General features: G+C 32.9%; 4 protein-coding genes across 7 annotated transcripts in view; 3 read left to right on the plus strand and 1 right to left on the minus strand.

Annotated features, from left to right (window-relative positions):
• Positions 442–2891, plus strand: LOC104751905 (auxin-responsive protein IAA8). The gene is made up of 6 exons (XM_010473957.2): positions 442–639; positions 1225–1762; positions 1854–2083; positions 2185–2326; positions 2473–2534; positions 2627–2891. The coding sequence occupies exons 2-6, from the start codon at positions 1260–1262 to the stop codon at positions 2668–2670; spliced, it is 981 nt and encodes a 326-aa protein (XP_010472259.1). The 5' UTR covers positions 442–639; positions 1225–1259; the 3' UTR covers positions 2671–2891.
• LOC104751906 lies at positions 11877–14270 on the plus strand. 2 transcript variants are annotated; one of them, XM_010473958.1, is made up of 2 exons: positions 11877–12350; positions 12437–14270. In XM_010473958.1, the coding sequence occupies exons 1-2, from the start codon at positions 11952–11954 to the stop codon at positions 14108–14110; spliced, it is 2073 nt and encodes a 690-aa protein (XP_010472260.1). In that variant the 5' UTR covers positions 11877–11951; the 3' UTR covers positions 14111–14270. The 2 variants fall into 2 exon arrangements, with proteins under 2 accessions (XP_010472260.1, XP_010472261.1); XM_010473959.1 differs by having other exon boundaries at positions 11941–12350; positions 12442–14270.
• LOC104751907 (protein RMD5 homolog A-like) lies at positions 16516–18305 on the minus strand. The gene is made up of 2 exons (XM_010473960.2): positions 18196–18305; positions 16516–17845 (listed from the first exon to the last, which is right to left on the minus strand). Exon 2 carries the CDS (start codon positions 17806–17808, stop codon positions 16639–16641), a length of 1170 nt encoding a protein of 389 aa, XP_010472262.1. The 5' UTR covers positions 17809–17845; positions 18196–18305; the 3' UTR covers positions 16516–16638.
• LOC104751909 (protein spt2-like) overlaps positions 19111–19559 on the plus strand; it is a 3333-nt gene continuing 2884 nt past the window's right edge. For all 3 annotated transcript variants that reach the window (XM_010473964.2, XM_010473963.2, XM_019238248.1), the window contains exon 1: positions 19111–19229. The gene's annotated coding sequence lies outside the window, so the exon portion shown is untranslated. The remainder of the gene's footprint in view (positions 19230–19559) is intronic.

The raw sequence follows: 19559 nt of genomic DNA on the forward strand, positions 1-19559 counted from the left end.
CTATTAAAATCAAAATCATAACCAAAAAAAAAAAAAAAAATCTGTTATATTCTTGAATTACTTTGAAAATTTTAATAATTGATACTATATTTACTGATAAAACATATAATAATATTTGTAATAAAAAAATTAATAAACACACGCATGTTATTTGTGGACATTTTTTTTTGTAATAATAGTAAAAAAAATTTTAAGCTTCTTTACAAACCAGAAACCTGAAACCATGTTACCTGTAACAACGACATGTATTTATTATTATATCTCTGTGAAGATCTAACGACTGAGAGTCTCTCTCACTTACTCACTCTCAACCGTCAGATCATCTTACTGTAGTCCACATCGCATGCAAACAAAACTTGATTCATCCTTAATGCCCATGCTTTTGTAATTTATTACGAAAACTGCCACTCCTTCCATGTTTTTTGTTTTTTGTTTTTTCTCTTCTTCTTGATTCTTGAACACTGCGCTTTTTGTTAGCTTTTTTCTCTCTGGTTCATTTTCCATGGAAGGACCTTGAGCTCTGCTTCTCTTCTCTCGTCAAAGTTCGTGTCTTTTTTTCACTATACACACACTCTCTCTCTCTCTCTCTCGTTTATTTGATCTTCTATTGTGTTCTTCGTCTTCTCCTTCTCTCTCAAGGTACTAGTTTCAGCTTCTATGTACTGTTTTTGAAATCTGCTTCTGTAGTTTCAATTTCAATCTGGGTTTGTTTCTTTTGTTCTCGTAGCTTCTGTGGATTTATAATCTGGGTTTACTTCTTTTTGTTTTCTCCTAAAGTAAGTGTTTTAGTTGTGATTTTGAGCTGAGTAAAATTTTGGGGGAAAATGCAGAGGAAATTAGGGCACAAAATTGTTGTTTCTCTGCTCTTTGTTTCATGAAAAGTGATTAATTTTGGGGTAGATGAGTTCCGGGGACGAAAAAGTTGAATTTGGACTATGAATCCTAAGTTAAAGTTTCTAACTTTATTTTACTTGTTAAGCAAATTTGACCCAATTCTTCTTTTGCTGAAACCCTAGTTTTTTATGGGGTTCTTCTTGACTCTGAACCAGTGATCTATGTCTTCTATTTAGCAGCTTTTGCCTTTTTGTAGTTTAGATTGTTTTAGAAAATAGTGATACTTGCTGCTTGAGCTTTGTTGAGATTGTAAATTATGTTCATGCAAATGCAGATTTATGTGAAATTAGTTTGATTTTGTGTTGTTGTTGTTGTTGTGATGCTAAGCAGATAAAAACAAAGTCCTGCAAAAAAATTGAGATCTGATGTCTTATCGATTACTAAGTGTGGATAAGGAGGAACTGGATATATCACCACCTGGTTTGAAAGAACGTAACTACTTAGGCCTCTCTGATTGCTCCTCTGTTGATAGCTCAACCATTCACAATCGTGTTCAAGATGGTGAGAAGAGCAATCTCAATTTCAAAGCTACAGAACTGAGGCTAGGTCTTCCTGAGTCTCAATCTCCCGAGAGAGAAACTGATTTCGGTTTGCTAAGCCCGAGAACACCTGATGAGAAACTTCTCTTCCCGCTCTTACCTTCTAAAGACATTGCTGCTTCTGCTACTATAGGGCACAAGAATGTTGTTTCTGGAAACAAAAGAGGATTCGCTGACACTTGGGACGAGTTTTCGAGTGTTAAAGGTTCTGTTAGACCAGGAGGAGGAATCAACATGATGTTGTCGCCGAAAATTAAAGATGTCCCGAAGAGTATTCAAGAAGAAAGATCTCATGCTAAGGGTGGTTCGAACAATGCACCAGCTGCCAAGTGTGTATTATGTTATGAACTGGTTTATGAGTTTTATGGTTTGTTTATGACTCAAGACTGAATCTTGTGGTAATCTATCTGTTGTTTGCAGGGCACAGGTTGTTGGTTGGCCTCCAATCAGATCATACAGGAAGAATACGATGGCTTCTTCTACATCGAAGAACACTGATGAGGTTGATGGGAAACCTGGTCTTGGTGCTTTGTTTGTGAAAGTTAGCATGGATGGTGCTCCTTATCTGAGAAAGGTCGACTTGAGAACTTACACTTGCTATCAACAGTTGTCTTCTGCACTTGAGAAAATGTTCAGCTGCTTCACTCTTGGTGAGAATTGTCTCTATTTATTAAAGCAAATCCTTGGTTACTTTGTATAAAGAAATGAACAAACAAAAAAGTGATTTCGTGTCTTGTCTGTGATCTCCCAGGTCAATGTGGACTTCATGGTGCTCAAGGGAGGGAAAGAATGAGCGAGACCAAACTGAAGGATCTCCTTCATGGATCAGAGTTTGTGCTTACCTACGAAGACAAAGACGGTGATTGGATGCTTGTTGGAGATGTCCCGTGGGAGTAAGCTTCTCTTGAACTTGCAACTTTAGTAACTTTGTGGGTTATTTGAGTTGTTCTCGGTTGATTCAGACTACTGAATATGTCCATCTTTAGGTTTTTGTTACTGCTCAAACGTTGAATGAATCCTTGTTAAATCCTATTTGCAGGATATTTACTGAAACATGCCAGAAACTGAAGATCATGAAGGGCTCTGATTCTATTGGGTTAGGTAAGCCATTTACTTTGACTGCATCTTTCCCCTTAATATGAATACATTACTCAGTGGCTCACTCAATTAAGTGTTGTTTTCTTTGGTCTCAGCTCCAGGTGCAGTGGAGAAATCGAAGAACAAAGACCGGGTTTGAAACAAAGAAGCTCAAGACATAAAACACTATGCACAGTTCCAATGTTTAAGTCTTCTTTACTGATGTTTGAAAACTCTCTTTAGTATTTTACTAATTTATGTTGTAAGACTTTGGAATCTCTTATTTGTGTGTGTGTGCTTGTTCCAGAACAAATACATTCTTCTTATGTGTGTTTCTTCTACCTTCTTCTTATTTGGAATCTCCAAGACTTTTTTTCTCAATAGTTTAAATTGAAGACCTACTTTTACTTTTTGTCTAATTATACGCAAAGTTTTGATTTGTTTATTGGTAGTACAAAAGTCTCTTAGATAATTAGGATAAAAGTTGGTTATTGATGGGTAATCCTGTATATAAAGAGCCTTTTATCACACAAAGTGGAATCTCAAATGATGGTTTCTTCCATGTGTAAAACAAGAAATTGTGTAAATCTAGATTACCTTTAGACTAATCCCAATTATTTATCTTCTACAACTTTCTTACAAGAGTTAATTATATATTAGAAAAATAACATGTTTGGACTAAATATCTAAATCTTTGACATACCATCTCTTATATATGGCCTTTAGTGCTCCAAAGTGAATCCATTCAAATTTTTTTATAGCAAAGTTTGTTAAACCGAAACCAACTTTTGTTTTTACATCTAAGATTATGAATTTATTTTTCTTATAATTCGATTAACTTGATACATTTACACAAACTAATGTGATTGCTACAAGAAGAATATATAGTTCTCACTGTATATGGAGTTAAATTTTGGTTCTAAAGTGTTACTATTCATATTCTGATTTTTTTATTCCCTTTAAAAAGAAGAATATAATAATATTTTTTGATATTTCGACATCAGTTGTCAAATTAAGAGTCTTATCACATGTGGTTGGTTTGCACAAATGTAGCACTTCTAAGTGAGTTTGTGGTTAGTGCACTTCATCATTGACTTTTATTTCTAATTTTGATTTGTTTTGCAATTCGTAAGAACAATTATATCAAACACATTTCTTTTTTTTTGTCAACATATCAAGTATGTCTTGTTAATGCTTTTCTTCCATACGAACCACTAATTTCTTTTATCAACTTGACTCAACCAAAATATATAATTTAGTAATTTACCAAGTAGTTGTAACTTGTAGACACACATAAAAATTAGTTTTTACCAAGTAGGAGATTGTTGTATCACAATATATAACTTTTAGTAGTTCTTTATACTAAGTATTGAATTATTCTTTTAATTTAACTATATTATTACAAGAATTTTTGTGATATTTGTTTAATTTCTTGTCAACTCAATACTTGAGGTATATTAAACTTTAGTGCCATAGTATGAATATTGGTCCCAATATTTATACCATTAGAAGACGTGATGGCTCTAGTCCTCACCCTTCCACATGCAAAAACCAAACGTTCAATGAATTACAACCTTGAGTGAGTTATATGAGATTTTTTATGATACGTTTTCCCATCTTTTAGATCGTAATAAATACATTTTTTTTTGTTACAAGATGTGATAATCTTTTGGCATATAGACTTGCTAAATCCAGTCTTTAACATGCTTATTTGTACCAGTTTAATCGATTTAATTTAATTAAATATATTTATTTATTATTATTCATAACCACTTCGAAATCCTAGTTTTTAAAATTTTAATTTAACTATATTATTACAAGAATTTTTGTGATATTTGTTTAATTTCTTGTCAACTCATTACTTGAGGTATATTAAACTTTAGTGCCATAGTATGAATATTAGTCCCAATATTTATACCATTAGAAGACGTGATGGCTCTAGTCCTCACCCTTGGACATGCAAAAACCAAACGTTCAATGTATCACAACCTTGAGTGAGTTATATGAGATTTTTTATGATACGTTTTCCCATCTTTTAGATTGTAATAAATACATTTTTTTTTTGTTACAAGATGTGATAATCTTTTGGCATATAGACTTGCTAAATCCAGTCTTTAACATGCTTATTTGTACCAGTTTAATCGATTTAATTTGATTAAATATATTTATTTATTATTATTCATAACCACTTCGAAATCCTAGTTTTTAAAAATAATTTTTTTCTTAATTATTTAACATAAACTAAATAAAAATTACACACGATTTAGAAAAAATGATTAATGAAAGAAAAAGTAAGTTTCCATTTTATATATAAATAGTTTTTACAATTTATGACCGGTTGGATTGCATTTTTAATCTATAATAAAGAAATTGATCAAATAATAGATTTGAAAGTTTTGGTTATACAAAAATCTGGTTTCGTTATATATGTACCTTAGGATTTGGTAGCTAGGGATACCTATACAATATAGTTTACATTATATTGGTCTTTTCCTATCAAAGATATTTGGTTTTTGCCAAACAAAATTGTCATCTTCAAAGTTTAAACACAAACTAACATAGGATATAAGACGTCACCATTTTGTTTTTGTATAAAGATTATATTATCTACTAGGTTTTCACCCGCGGTACACCGCGGAACTAAATTATAAATTACTATATTTTAAATAATAATTTTTAATATATTTAGTTTTCAAATTTTCAATTAATTATCTTTTATCTAATTAATTTATAATTTTGTTTAGAATATTTTTTCTTTTTCTACGTTTTATACAATTTAGAACATTACATTATATTTGTTATTACATAGAATATAAAATTTAAAATACTTAATTTTGTTTTCTATAATTAAACAGAGGAATATATATATATATATATATATATATATATATATATATATAGATCAAAACTCAGCAATTGAAAGCTTACCAAAAAAAATTTTGAAAAATAATTAATATCAAAATTACAGTATATTCCCAAACAAAAGTTTTGTTTGGTTTTTTATCCCGGTGGAAAATTATATGTTTTGTCTTTATTTTTGATCATCCAATGAATTTAAAAATAAAAAAATTCAGTCAACATACAGAACATATTTATTAATATTGGGACGGATCTTTGACAAGTTATTAGTGGGTGCAAAGTGTAATATGGAGGAATCAAACTCGTAATCTCAATCAAATACTTTGTGTAATTAAAAAAATAGATTTATTTATAAGTTGGTGGGTGCAACTGCCCCCCCCCATATTTTCAAAATATCAGGTTATTAACCCAAATATTTTTTTTCCAATATCCTGATAAGAATATTACAGTTATGGTTACTATTTTAATAAATAACCATTTTAATAGTAGATCACAACATAAAAATATAATCGCCTTAATTAATAACTAATCATGGATCGGTCTACACAGACAAATCATATGGTGTGTCTCCCAAAACCTTTCTTCTACTTAAGCTATGTTTTTAGTCAAATTATTCTTATTATATACACTCAAACGAACCACTATCTTTTAATTTATAATCTTCTACTCATTGCACTCATTATTTTAAGCATACCCCATCACAAGAAAACACATTTTAATTTTTTTTAATTTTGTTCATTTCCTCAAATTTAGTTCCTATTCATATATTTTATATATGTTTAAGATTGATACAATTTTGTTAGAAGACAGAAGAATAAGATATTAGATACGAATAATTAACTATATTATCCAAATATTTGGTTTGACCATGTCTATGTCTTTTTGTCTGAAATTCATATATATATATATATGTGTAATTGAGTATATATATTATTCGGCAATACAATTCTGATTAACGCACTGATTACGAGAAGCCTCTCAGTTCTCATCTTTCAAATATGGTGGAATCTATAACTTACAAGCTAGACATCTAACAAGTCCATCTCAAACTATTTGTAGATCATGATTTTTTTTTTTTTTTAAGATATATTTGGTGTGGCGAAATTTTATTTTAGAAAGAACGCAATCCAATCTCTTTATAGAAAATTGAGTTATGTTTAAATGCTCTAGTTACAAGTCTTACACGTTACACCCTATGAGACAAATATGTCTCTGATCACATCCAATATATGAAAGAGAAAACATGTGATATTTAATTATGATTCTTGAGACCTACGAAAAACATAGACATATGCATATTGGATATATACTAATAAGTCTATGCTTATTTGGTATAATATGGATTCGAATTACCAAAGCGGATAAAGTAGATCAGAGAAATCAAGGGTGCCTTATGGTATTTTGATCTCTACGGCATTCTGATAAACAATGTATTTAAATTTAGTACTTATGGTATTGATTTACTTACTGTATGTCATATGTGGGCATTCCAATACATATATGTAGTTAGTATAATTTATTATACATTTGTAAATTTAAATTGCATAACCGTACCATACTATATGGCCTATACTTTTTAGTATTATATACAAAAGTATGTACGAGATAATGGTATTGATTGTAAATTAATTTAGCTTACGGTGTCTTTTCTTTTTGTTAAGGAACTAGTTGTAATTTGTAAACTAGGTAGGTGTAAAAAATAAAAAAATACATTTTAATGGTATATAATTGACGATATAGATATATATATATATTTGTTTTACTTACATAGTTAGAGTGGTCTAATATTATTTAATTTGAAACATGATTGTATCAAAGTTTAATACGACCTGAAATTTTCTAATACTATATATTTTTATTTATTTTTCGGTGAAGCACATGGAGCCGGATTAGAAAACACACAAAATCTTGTGCAACGTTAACATACGTATAGGGAATCTGCAACATTTGCTTCGATTTGTTTATAAAAGAAACAACATTTCCTATGATTGAATATAAATAGAGTATTAGGAGAAATATTCCCAACAATATTTTTGGTTGTTATCAAAACACAATAACTTAGGTTTATGATCTTTAAACGTTAATCCTTATTAAGGGCGAATTAGCTAAGTAGAACGAAGCCTTGTTGAATGAGATCGTCGTGGTAGAAGAAATGCTATATATATGTCCTTTCTGGTCATTGATAAGAAGTTTAAATTGGATTGGCATTGCTGGCGCCATAATATATGCTATAATACAACTTTTTAGTTGGCACAAAATTTACTACGGTCGAGCACAACAATGAAATCCTTAATTAATAAGTTAAAAAGAAAAGACTAAAAGTTTTTTGAGAATATGCACTAGAAACACAAAAATCAAAAGTAATTGAGAAACTATCACAGGGACTACAGTGTTTCTCTCTCTTCATATACAATTAGTCTTATATCCATTACATATATTACATGTTATTTGTTTAAATATCATGTCATTTTTGTTTTTAGAACGAAATTATATGTCGGTTTGGGTTCACAAATAAAATGGTTAAAGTTTAAATTTTACAATTAGAATGAAATTATATGTCAGTTTGAGTTCACAAATGAGATGGTTAGGGTTTAGTTTTTACAATTAGAACGAAATTATATGTCGGTTTGTGTTCACAAATAAGATGGTTAGGGTTTAGATTTTACAATGAGAATGAAATTATCTGTCGGTTTGGGTTCACAAATGAGATGGTTAGGGTTTAGATTTTACAATGTAATGAAATTATATCCATTACATATAGTACATGTTATTTGTTTAAATATCATGTCATTTTTGTTTTTAGAACGAAATTATATGTCGGTTTGGGTTCACAAATGAGATGGTTAGGGTTTAGATTTTACAATGTAATGAAATTATATCCATTACATATAGTACATGTTATTTGTTTAAATATCATGTCATTTTTGTTTTTAGAACGAAATTATATGTCGGTTTGTGTTCACAAATAAGATGGTTAGGGTTTAGATTTTACAATGAGAATGAAATTATCTGTCGGTTTGGGTTCACAAATGAGATGGTTAGGGTTTAGATTTTACAATGTAATGAAATTATATCCATTACATATAGTACATGTTATTTGTTTAAATATCATGTCATTTTTGTTTTTAGAACGAAATTATATGTCGGTTTGGGTTCACAAATGAAATGGTTAAAGTTTAAATTTTACAATTAGAATGAAATTATATGTCAGTTTGGGTTCACAAATGAGATGGTTAGGGTTTAGTTTTTACAATTAGAACGAAATTATATGTCGGTTTGTGTTCACAAATAAGATGGTTAGGGTTTAGATTTTACAATGAGAATGAAATTATCTGTCGGTTTGGGTTCACAAATGAGATGGTTAGGGTTTAGATTTTACAATGTAATGAAATTATATCCATTACATATAGTACATGTTATTTGTTTAAATATCATGTCATTTTTGTTTTTAGAACGAAATTATATGTCGGTTTGGGTTCACAAATGAAATGGTTAGAGTTTAGATTTTACAATTACAACGAAATTATATGTCGGTTTGGATTCATAAATGAGATGATTAAGGTTTAGATTTTACAATGAGAACGAATTTATATGTCGTTTTGGGTTCACATATTATATGTCGGTTTGGGTTCACATATAAAATGGTTAAGATTTAGATTTTACAATTAAAACGAGATTATTTGTCAGTTTGGGTTTACAATTAAACGTTATTTAGTTCAATATAACATGTAAAATATAAATATTACATGCTATTTTAAAAAATCACACTAAATCTATCTAATACTAAAACAAAAAAGAGTGATTCTATCTTTTTACTCCCAAAAAAACGTGGGTCCTATAAATATTTTCTTATTAAAAAATGTCGTTGTGGTATTTCTCTCAAATAAGTTTTAAATTTGTGGTATTCTCTTAATTAATCCTATGTTTTTTTCCCGTTTGACGTTCGAATTAATTGAAAACCACAAATGCTTCGAGTTGCATGAAATAATGAAAATAATATGTTTGGTATGTTTCGAAACGCAAGAAACCAAATTAGCCATAATAGTAATGAAAGTGTGATTAGTTTAATTATGAAAGTATCTCAAGACTACACATCTCTATTAATAATATCTGTCTGGTCCAGGAACATACTACAGAATAGCCAAACACGTAGGTATGCATGCAATTGTACGTTAAAAGCCGTAACAAAACAGACAAACAAACAAAAAAAGTTGAGAGAAAACGAGCCGACCCTTTTTTTTTTTTTGATGAGCCGACCCATTACAAAACAACTTAATAATAAAAGTGAACACAAAAAAAGTACAGAGACTAAAACAGTAGCTATGGTTTTGTTTTGGCGTATCTGTGCTGTAATAAATTGGTTCTGGGGATCTTCGTCCTTATCTCCCATGCTATTCACTATCAATACATTTATTGATGCCTTCATTATTATTATCTTCCTTTTATATTTTTTGGCCGATCACTTTATTTAATTCGTACCATATTCTATACAGCAGTATTGATGATTTTTATAAGTCGTAGGTCGACTTTTGTTTTTATATGATAGTAACACTTATGTCCTTTGGAGATTTGTATTTTAGAATTGCTTTTTGATTTGTTTATTTGTGTACCCTTTTGTCGACAATAACAAACTCGTGTACCCTAGTTTTCATCTTTTTACATACAAGTTTTTACAACTTTTTTTTTTCAGAATCAGACAATTTTGCACATATTATTTTCACTAAGATTACCTCATCAGTTTCAGCATAATAGGTAGCAGCAATTACAGTAGAATAACTAAAGTTACAGTCTCCGAATCCAATTTTTGTTTTTCAACCATTAGACTAAGACACCATGAGTTAGTTGTGTTGGGGGAAAATAATAATAATAGACCATTCATCACGTATAAGGCTTAAACATTTATTTACTGTATCTACCGTTATTATCATTACTATACTACAATACGTTACTAGTATTACCTCAGTTTCAGCATTATATATAGCTAGCAGCAATAATAAAGATCTGAACAAATGTAGTTGGGGTATTGTTATGGTGGTGGCAACATGTCTATTTTTATTTTTATTTATCTGTTCACCAGGTGATGGCTTATCGGATCAACACTTGATTCGAACATTAAATGTTTTACATGGATCGATGATAATAAACAAGTGAGATGGCTCACATCCATAGACCACCGATCCAATAATCGAGTAATCTATCTCTATCTATTGATCTATGCATATTGCATTTATACATTCACTGCACTGTATTAACCCAATCATATATATTTGCCCATCTACTCACATTTAATTCCGTCAAAGATCCAACAGTGTTTTACAAAAAACGGTCAAATGTAACACATGATTCTCCTATTCTGCATGAGACGGGACTTTTACAAAATCGAAAATTGTGAGTTTTTTTTCTCTTACCAGCTACGAGACTAGATTGATCGATAGGTTATAGAATAGCTTATATATATATATATATACACAAATATGATTCGTCAACTGTTTGTTTTATTAAAGCTTCGAATGATTATATCTTCCGGGTGAGGTGAGATTGGGAATTGAAGGTGAGAACAATGTGATAAAAGAACAAGAGATTAGTTAGAATCGTGAATACAGATGTGACTTAGATGCGATGCGGTTATATCATATCTTTGCTATTCGGTATTTAAGACAACCTTGTATATATCTTTTCTCCTTAGCTTTAAGATTAGGAGCTAAACAAGCTTCATTAGTATCTTTTGGAGTAATTAAACTATTAGTTATTAGAAATACAACATACAAGAGAAAAAAAATTATGCGCATGATGTTACCGAAAATAGTTCCTGTGTTTTATACATATTTGTTGTAATTTATTACATATCATATTATCGAATAAATTAACAGTCGCATATTGATAAATATTTGTAAAAAAGACATAATTAAAAGAGATATTTAGCACACATACATTATTTTAAAATGGTTTAGTATCGCCCATAAGTATAAACATAGGTGCTCAACTAGCTGCTTTATCTCTTAAAAGGTTAAAAAAAGTATCAGTGGGGGAAAAAATGATTAGTTGCTAAACAAGCTGTTTTACTTTCATATATTAAGAATTTAAATACTCTTAAATTAACTGTATATAAATTTTAAGAGTTTAAATTAGGTGCTAAACAAGCTGTTTTATTTTCTCTAAAAAAGGTTAAAAATATCAGTGGGGGATAAAGCCAAAAGATAAGGATGTAGCCCATCAGTTCATGTTTTACAAAAATCAATACCAAAATCAATCATTTACTTATAATTAACCTTAGAGAAAAGGAAAAAAAAAAAGTAATTACACAAATGTAGTAACTTTGAAAAAAAGTTACAGCTTTTAGCTGGTCAGTCAATTTTTATAAATCTATAAAAATAAAATATCAAAGATAATCCCAATATCCAAATCTTCCACTATAATTGAAATAAAAAAAAAAGACACCTTTTTAAAATTCAACTTCTCCTCCCACCATCTCTCTCTCTCTCTGCAAATTCTCAGTTTCTTCTTCTTTATAATCTTCTGTTCTTTTATCAGAGAACCAAAAAAATCTCAGTCTCTCTAACAACAACAACAACAACAACAAATATGATAAACGGCTGGAGAAGAGCTTTTTGCACTTATATACCCAAAGAAACTACCCAATACAACAACGACGTCGACGATGATGATTCACCGGAGACTCATCGTTTCCGCCACAAATCAACTTCTCGGTTTGGTTTTTTTTCAACTCCTTCCACTCCTCGTTCTGATTCATCCAACACAGGAACTTACAGCCTCCGTTGTCGTACTTCAACAGCCACCTCCGTCGCCACCCCTACTCCGTCTCTTCCCGGAACTCCTAAGCTTAAGTGCAAAACCACCACCGGAGAGTTTACAACAACCCCGAGAAACAGAAGCCTCGTCTCTCTTTTCACACCTTCTTCTTCTTCTCCTCTCTCTCCGGCGAGCTTCTCCCTTCTCAAATCCAAACTCCGATTCAACAAAGTAAGAACAACTTTCCATTTTTGTAATTTTTGATTTTTGAATCTTTTTGATTTGAGCTAATTTGTTAAAGTTTGGGTTTTGAACAGAGTAGTGGTGGTAGCAGCAGCAACAAATGTGGAATCTGTTTACAGAGTGTGAAATCAGGCCAAGGCACGGCGATTTTCACGGCGGAGTGTTCCCACACGTTTCATTTTTCTTGCGTTACCTCACGCGCCGCCGCGAATCATAACCGGCTTGCTTCTTGCCCGGTTTGCGGATCTGAGATTCTAAATCACGCTAAACCGGAATCTCAAATCAAACCGGAAATTAAGAACAACAACAACAACAACAACAAATCTCTCAGAGTTTACAACGACGACGAAGCTTTGATTTCATCTCCGATATCTCCCGCCGGATTCCATACCATACTCGAATCCGACGAAAACGAAGACGGTGAGTTCAGCGGATTCTCCGTTAGTACTCCGTCACCTTTAACGGCGAAACTGTTGACGGATCGTAACGTCGACGTTAAGCTCTCACCGGAATCTGCCGTCGTTGCGTCGGGTAAAGGCTACGAGACTTGCTCTGTGGTCATGAAGGTGAAATCGCCGCCGTTTCCGACGGCGCGTGGATCTGCGCGTAGAGCGCCGGTCGATTTGGTAATCGTTTTAGACGTGAGCGGGAGAAATTCCGGTGAGAAATTGGAGACGATGAAGCGGACGATGAGGATTGTGATTTCGAGTCTGAGGGATACGGATCGTTTGTCGATCGTCGCGTTTTCGTCTAGCTCGAAACGGTTATCGCCGCTACGGAGGATGACGGCGAATGGGAGGAGATCGGCGCGGAGGATCGTGGATATCGTTACCGTTCCAGGCTCCGTCGCCGGAAAAGGGATGAGTGTGAACGACGCGTTGAAGAAAGCGGTTAAGGTGTTGGACGATCGCCGGGTGCAAAACCCTTTCACCACCGTCTTCGTTTTAACGGACCGTCAAGCTCATCAAGCGGCCCAATTAGCCCATTCTAAAATTCCCGTGCACACCATATGGTTTAACCGCGCGTTTCCCGAGGACGCGTTTGCAAGGAGCATCAACGGTTACTTGAGTTTGTCGGTTCAAGATCTCGGGTTAGAGCTCGGGTTAGTTTCCGGGTCGGGTCAAGGAGAGATAACTTCTGTTTACTCTCTTACGGGTCGACCCGCTTGGCTTGGAACCGGTTTAATACGGTTAGGTGATATGTACGCGGAGGAAGAAAGAGCGTTGCTGGTTGAAATCAAATCACCGGTTAACAGTTCCTTAACCGGTAGTAGATCTCACAAAATCATGACCGTTCGATCTCGTTACGTGGACACAACAACTCAGGAAACAAGAAACCCCGAAGATCGCGCGCTTTTAATACCCACTCCATTAACCGTACGATCATCAACGAATCCTAACATCTCACGGCTCAGAAACCTCCACGTAAGCACTCGAGCCGTGGCGGAGTCTCGTCGGCTGATAGAGCGTAACCATTACTCGGGAGCTCAGAGACTGCTGACCTCAGCTAGAGCTTTGCTTGTGCAGCACGGTTTGAGCACGAGCGATGTGTGCATACGTGGCTTGGACGCTGAGCTAGCGGATCTTAACGGTCTGAGAGGAAGACACGTGGCGGAATCGGAGAGTTTTGAGTCGCTTACTCCGACGTCGGCTTGGAAAGCGGCGGAGAGGTTAGCTAAAGTGGCGATGGTGAGGAAACATATGAACAGAGTCAGTGACTTGCATGGGTTCGAAAACGCTAGATTCTAGTTTTTTAAATATTTATTATAAATATATTTACTGTCATTTAGGTTAAGAACTTTGTGTAATGATCTGATACAAACAAATAGTGTGGTGCATAAATGAAGTTATATTTGGACAAATGATAAGTTTGGAATAGATATTTTATACAATTGAGTCTATTATGTGATACATTTCTCACCTTAAAGTTGATTATACAAATTTTTAGGGACGTTGCATTAGGTAGTAAGTAGGTTTTTACCTAATCAGTTAAATAAAATCACATACAATATAATACAATAAATTTATCTCTCAATCAATTTTCAAGATAGTCTATCATCATATCCAATTTTGTAATAGTAATAGAAGCAATGGATGTATAGTTTTTTATTAGCAACAACACAACACATGATAGAAGTCTATCCGCAATACAGTGTGATGATGACTACAAAACATTTGTGCTTTTTGAATTTTGATACTAGAAATTTTAAGAAGATGAATACAAGATCAACATGATTCTAATGTAGAAGTACTTCATTATATTCCCTCTATTTCAAAATATAGGGTGTTTTAAAGAAGTTTTTTTGTTTTATAATATATGATGTTATAATATTTTATATTATGCAGTATTGTTTTTGATTGGTTGAACTTATTAAAAGTAAAAACTTCTTAATCTGCGTGCTTTAGTTAAAACATCTTATATTTTGAAACGGAGGGAGTATTAATCTAATACAACCTTTTGAAAAAGACGACGTGTAATAAATGATTAAACATCAATGTGTAATAAATAGGTGATTTCCTTTGAATGAAATACGAGTAGAGCTCTTCCTTTCCTGTTTGTTGTAATCTTGTAGGCATTTAAAATGCTTTGTAACATTCATTAATTATGAACATGATATTATATCTTCTTTTTCACTTAATTACTTTTTTTTATAAGAACTTTTATATTGTTTTGCTTTAATAATTATGTAAAGTGAAACTTTTTAGCCAGAGCATATATTCTATGTGTACTTCTTCATCATGGGTAGTACATTATAAATACTAAAATGTAGTCAAAAATCGAGATGTAGCCTTTTCGCGGCTACACATTAATTATATTCGTTGTATCTAAACTCGATGGTCAACAAATTATTTTATAAGCAATACAATAAACTAGAAATAACACAATTCCATAGAGAAACCTTATTAATATATATGATTGCAGTGCTAATTATTAGATTTGAGGATATCATTTTAACGGCGGAATGTGTCTCTTTTTTGTTTGCCTGTTTGTCTCTTTATAGGCTTTTTAAATGATAATTCATATAGTAGTACTATGATTGTTAATGTCACCTCTCGTATGAGTGTCGCTTTGCGTTACGCACAAGATGCATCATCATATTTTCGCAATTCTATATAGCAATTAATCGCTATAGATACTTGTTTAGAAAATTCAGTAGGTAGATCGATGTATCGGTCATATCTATATATTAACATATACACTCCTTAGATAGATACTTGGAGTACAGTTTTATCCAAAACTGAGTAAAGAAGATTTTCAACTTCTTAGATAGACTAATTCTTGTAGAGAAACCCCATGATTTACTAGTTGATTATGTGAATGTTCAACCCAAGATATGTGAATGCTCAAGTCGGTTAAATTGTTTTCAATTTTTCATTTTATTCGCCCGACTATGTATGTACCTACTTCTAGAAGTTCGAAAAAAACCATGTAACACTGGTCAAACAGTGAGAAAGAGAATAAAAGGCGAAAACAAATTATTCACTTAGTGGGAAGTATATGTTTTTGGTACGTTTAATTTGGATAGCGATGGTGCGTTCCACTAAAGGGATGCAACAATGGTACGCACGGCTATATCTAAAAGTTCATGTCATAATTCCAAACAAACAAGTCTTAAGATTTAATTTCATTTTAAAGTATCAAGAGATCCTTAGTTATACACGGACAAGTATTAGATTAAGTATAGACCAAAAGGCAAAAAGTAATTCACAAATTTATGTTAGTGGAGAGTTTTGAAATGATCAACAGGACAAAATGAGTCTAAAATAATTATCTTAATTAATAACCTTTTCTTAATTTATTATAATATACTTTATTTAGCCATATGAATATCATTAAGCTCTCTCCAAACATCAAGAGCTTTGAACCTTGGGGTTGCATCATTTGTATTCTTTTGACACCTTCAGCTTGGGCCTTGCGTCGGCGACATCCGTTTGAAAGATGAATGTGGCCGTATATCTTTGTTTTACAGTCAAGTGTTCAAATTTACCGAGGATTTTATCTTGGCAAGGTTACCGAGGATGTTATCTTGGCAAGGTTCAAAGTTGGTGCTGTCATCCGAAGGTCAAAGACTACGAGAAAAAAAGACCATACGTGTGTACAGAGAACTATAACTTTTATACACAAACCCAAACATTTTTCTACAAAAAGATCATTGATTCCAAAAAACAGAGCTCATATTGAGACAAAAAGATCATGATCCCAAACATTTTTTCTAACTTCTTTAAGAAATGTAGCATAATAAGAAGTTGTGAAAGAGAGTTATAAGACTACTACTCTAAAAATAGAGCTGTTTACATTGGGAAGGATCTACCTCTGTTGGACAATAAGGACACTTGAACGACTTTGCTCCATTCCTCGACATCCTGTTGATAGTCTGGTTGGAAATGACATGACCGCAACTCATTCTCATCGGCGGATTATCTTCACTTGAGTGTTCTTTAGAGACAGGACAGACAAAGACTGAGTGGAATCGATACTCTTCAGGGAGTTTTACAGGTACAAGAAGTTGCTCCATTGTTTGCCATTCTTTCCTTTTCTCTGGCAACAAGTTCAAGTATTTCAAAAACGTCGGTAAAACTTCTGAACCAGCTGCAAGTGTTACAACTAAAGGACTCTCTGATGATTCACCGAGTAGGTTGCAGTATTGTTGGGTTAGTTCCTTGGCAGCGTTGGTCCATAACGCGGGTGAGAGGAACTCTGCGTATGGGGATTTATCGAGGTTTCTGTTCCATAAGAGAGAGCCCATGAGTTTCTGGATCTCTGGGAAAGCTCTATCTGAATATCCAGTGATGTGTTTCCTCGCGTAGCTGATAGCTTCTTTGGTGTCCTTGTCTTGCGCTATTTCCAGGAAGTGAAGGCTGTGAAGTTTCAACTCGAGATCTGACTTTGCTTGCTTTAGCTTGTCAGAGTTTGAGGCAACCCACTTAAGAGCTGGTCCGAGATCTCTTTTTCTCATGGCTTCAAGTATCCTATGCATTTCCATGAAGGGTTCTGTAGCAGAAGAATCAGGCTCAGGCTCACCAGACTCAGAGATGAAACTGTCACCAATGTCGAACATGCCTTGCCTGTAGAAAAAAACAGCTATTACCTGGTGAAGCGCATGACGATCAAACTCGACGTTTCTGTAAGCCGTCGTTATGTCTGGATTCAGAGTTTTGTCCAGAGCTTTCGGGTATTTGTTTAGAGCTGCACTTAGTTCCTTCTGAGTGGCTTCCACTTGTTTTGTCGGTGCTATCTCCTTAAAAGTTTTCTTCAGAGCAGCAACAAGAGACTTATGATAAAGCGGATCATCATCTGAGGAGCCAGTGGGTGCCTCCTGAATCGTGTTCAACGCCTTATCGATTTCTTGAGATAATCTATCCACCACTTCCTGAGTTTTGCTATAGCAAAGCTTCTGCTTTTTGGTAACACGATCAAACGCATCTCTCACTGTCTTTAGCTCCATTCTTTAACTAAGATTAATCTCAATCACACTAGTAATACTGAAACAAGTAATCAACAAGAAAGGTCTCAAACACTCTCCACAATCAAATAAGCAAAAACACAGATTCATCATATCCACAATAACACTGAATCAAAGCAAGAGACTAATCATTAATCAATAATATCATCATCCAAATGATCGAGACATCAAATACAATACGAAACAGTTCAGATTACTCTATATTCAATAATCAAATACAACCAAATGATCCAAGAAACGAAAGATCCATAACACAAAATGAATCCATTTGACGATTTAGCGAATCAGAAAACCGTGGATGAAGCGAAGAAGAAACCAAAGTCAGAGATATATATATAATCTAATACATGTTCAGTGAGAGAGATGAACCTGTAAATAATCTGATGAAGATAATAACCGCCGGAAAAAAAGGAGAAAGATGAATTCGCCGCCGATTTCGATTTTCTTTAGAGCTTTCTTTGAAAGTATATTTATTTCATTTTCTCATCTCTTTGATATTGAAGATGAGTCTCAGTCGTTGGATTTGATCCGTTTCTTTGAAATAATTATTTGGGCTGAACTAAAAGGCCCATTAGTCACACACTTACGGATTAAAAACCCAAATGTTGACAAATAAGCCGACGTTTTGGAGGCAATAAAAAAGAGACTAGCCTATACATAATCAATTATTGAAATGTGGAAACTGCGTATATATATATATATTTTTAGCTATTTAGAATCTTTGATATCGTTTACTTTTTTTTTTTTTGATTTGTCAAAAAGTAAAAAAACTAGAGGTGTAAAGATGATAATAATTTATTTATTTTAGATTTTATAAAGAAAAAAGAGGAAAATATAAAATCTAAGTTTTAAAAATTTGTAGATTGAGTAATTTTTATTTTTACTTTTTAATAAATGAGATGTACATAGGTAAGAGGAGGAGATTTCTCAATTTCACTCATTCTTTTTTTACCAAAAATGAAGATTTCCAATTTTTTTTCTCACCCAACCAACCAAACAGAAAAAAAGAAAAGAATCCATAAATAAGGCAAAAAAACAAAAAAAATAAATATTTGTTACCATTTAAAGAGAGATATGGGATACACAAACAAGTGATAGAGAAGAATTGTGAGAGGCGTAGGAAGATGGCGCATAATAGCAATAGACCTAATAGTTTTTTTCGTCTGGGGGTCCTTGAGTTTCCATTGTCTTGCTCTTTATTCCCCTCAAAACCTAAAAAGCCCAACGAGACAGAGCACCCTTCCCCCTTATCTCCTCTTTTTATCTCTTTCGCAGCTTTATTTTCTCTCTTCTCTCACAGATCTATATGCTTTCTCGTCAATCGTTTCGCTTTCTTTCTCTCCATCGGTTTCGTCAGATCTCATCGATTTCTCGGCGTTTCATCGGTTTCAGGTCAAATCCAGGTAATTTTTCTATCAGATTCGTCGATTTATGATCCAATTTCGATCAGATTCGTCGATTTCGACTCTGTTTTATATCGGATTTGAGATCTGGTGATTGTTTTTATATCTTTTTTTCCGTTTATTTTTTTCTGGAAACGGGATCGATTTTGTGAGCTTTCAAAGATCGATCTCTATTTCTATATTTTTGATTGAATCCACACGATTTTTCTGGGTTTGTTTGTGTTTTGGTCAAAAAGCTCGATCTTGATTGCTACAGTTTTTGGATTGAATTGAGTTTATTTTCTGGAAACAAGATCGATTTTGTGGTTTTTTTTTTTTTTTTTTTTTTTT

The sequence above is a fragment of the Camelina sativa genome, chromosome 16, assembly GCF_000633955.1.
Source record: "Camelina sativa cultivar DH55 chromosome 16, Cs, whole genome shotgun sequence".
Taxonomy (NCBI): domain Eukaryota; kingdom Viridiplantae; phylum Streptophyta; class Magnoliopsida; order Brassicales; family Brassicaceae; genus Camelina; species Camelina sativa.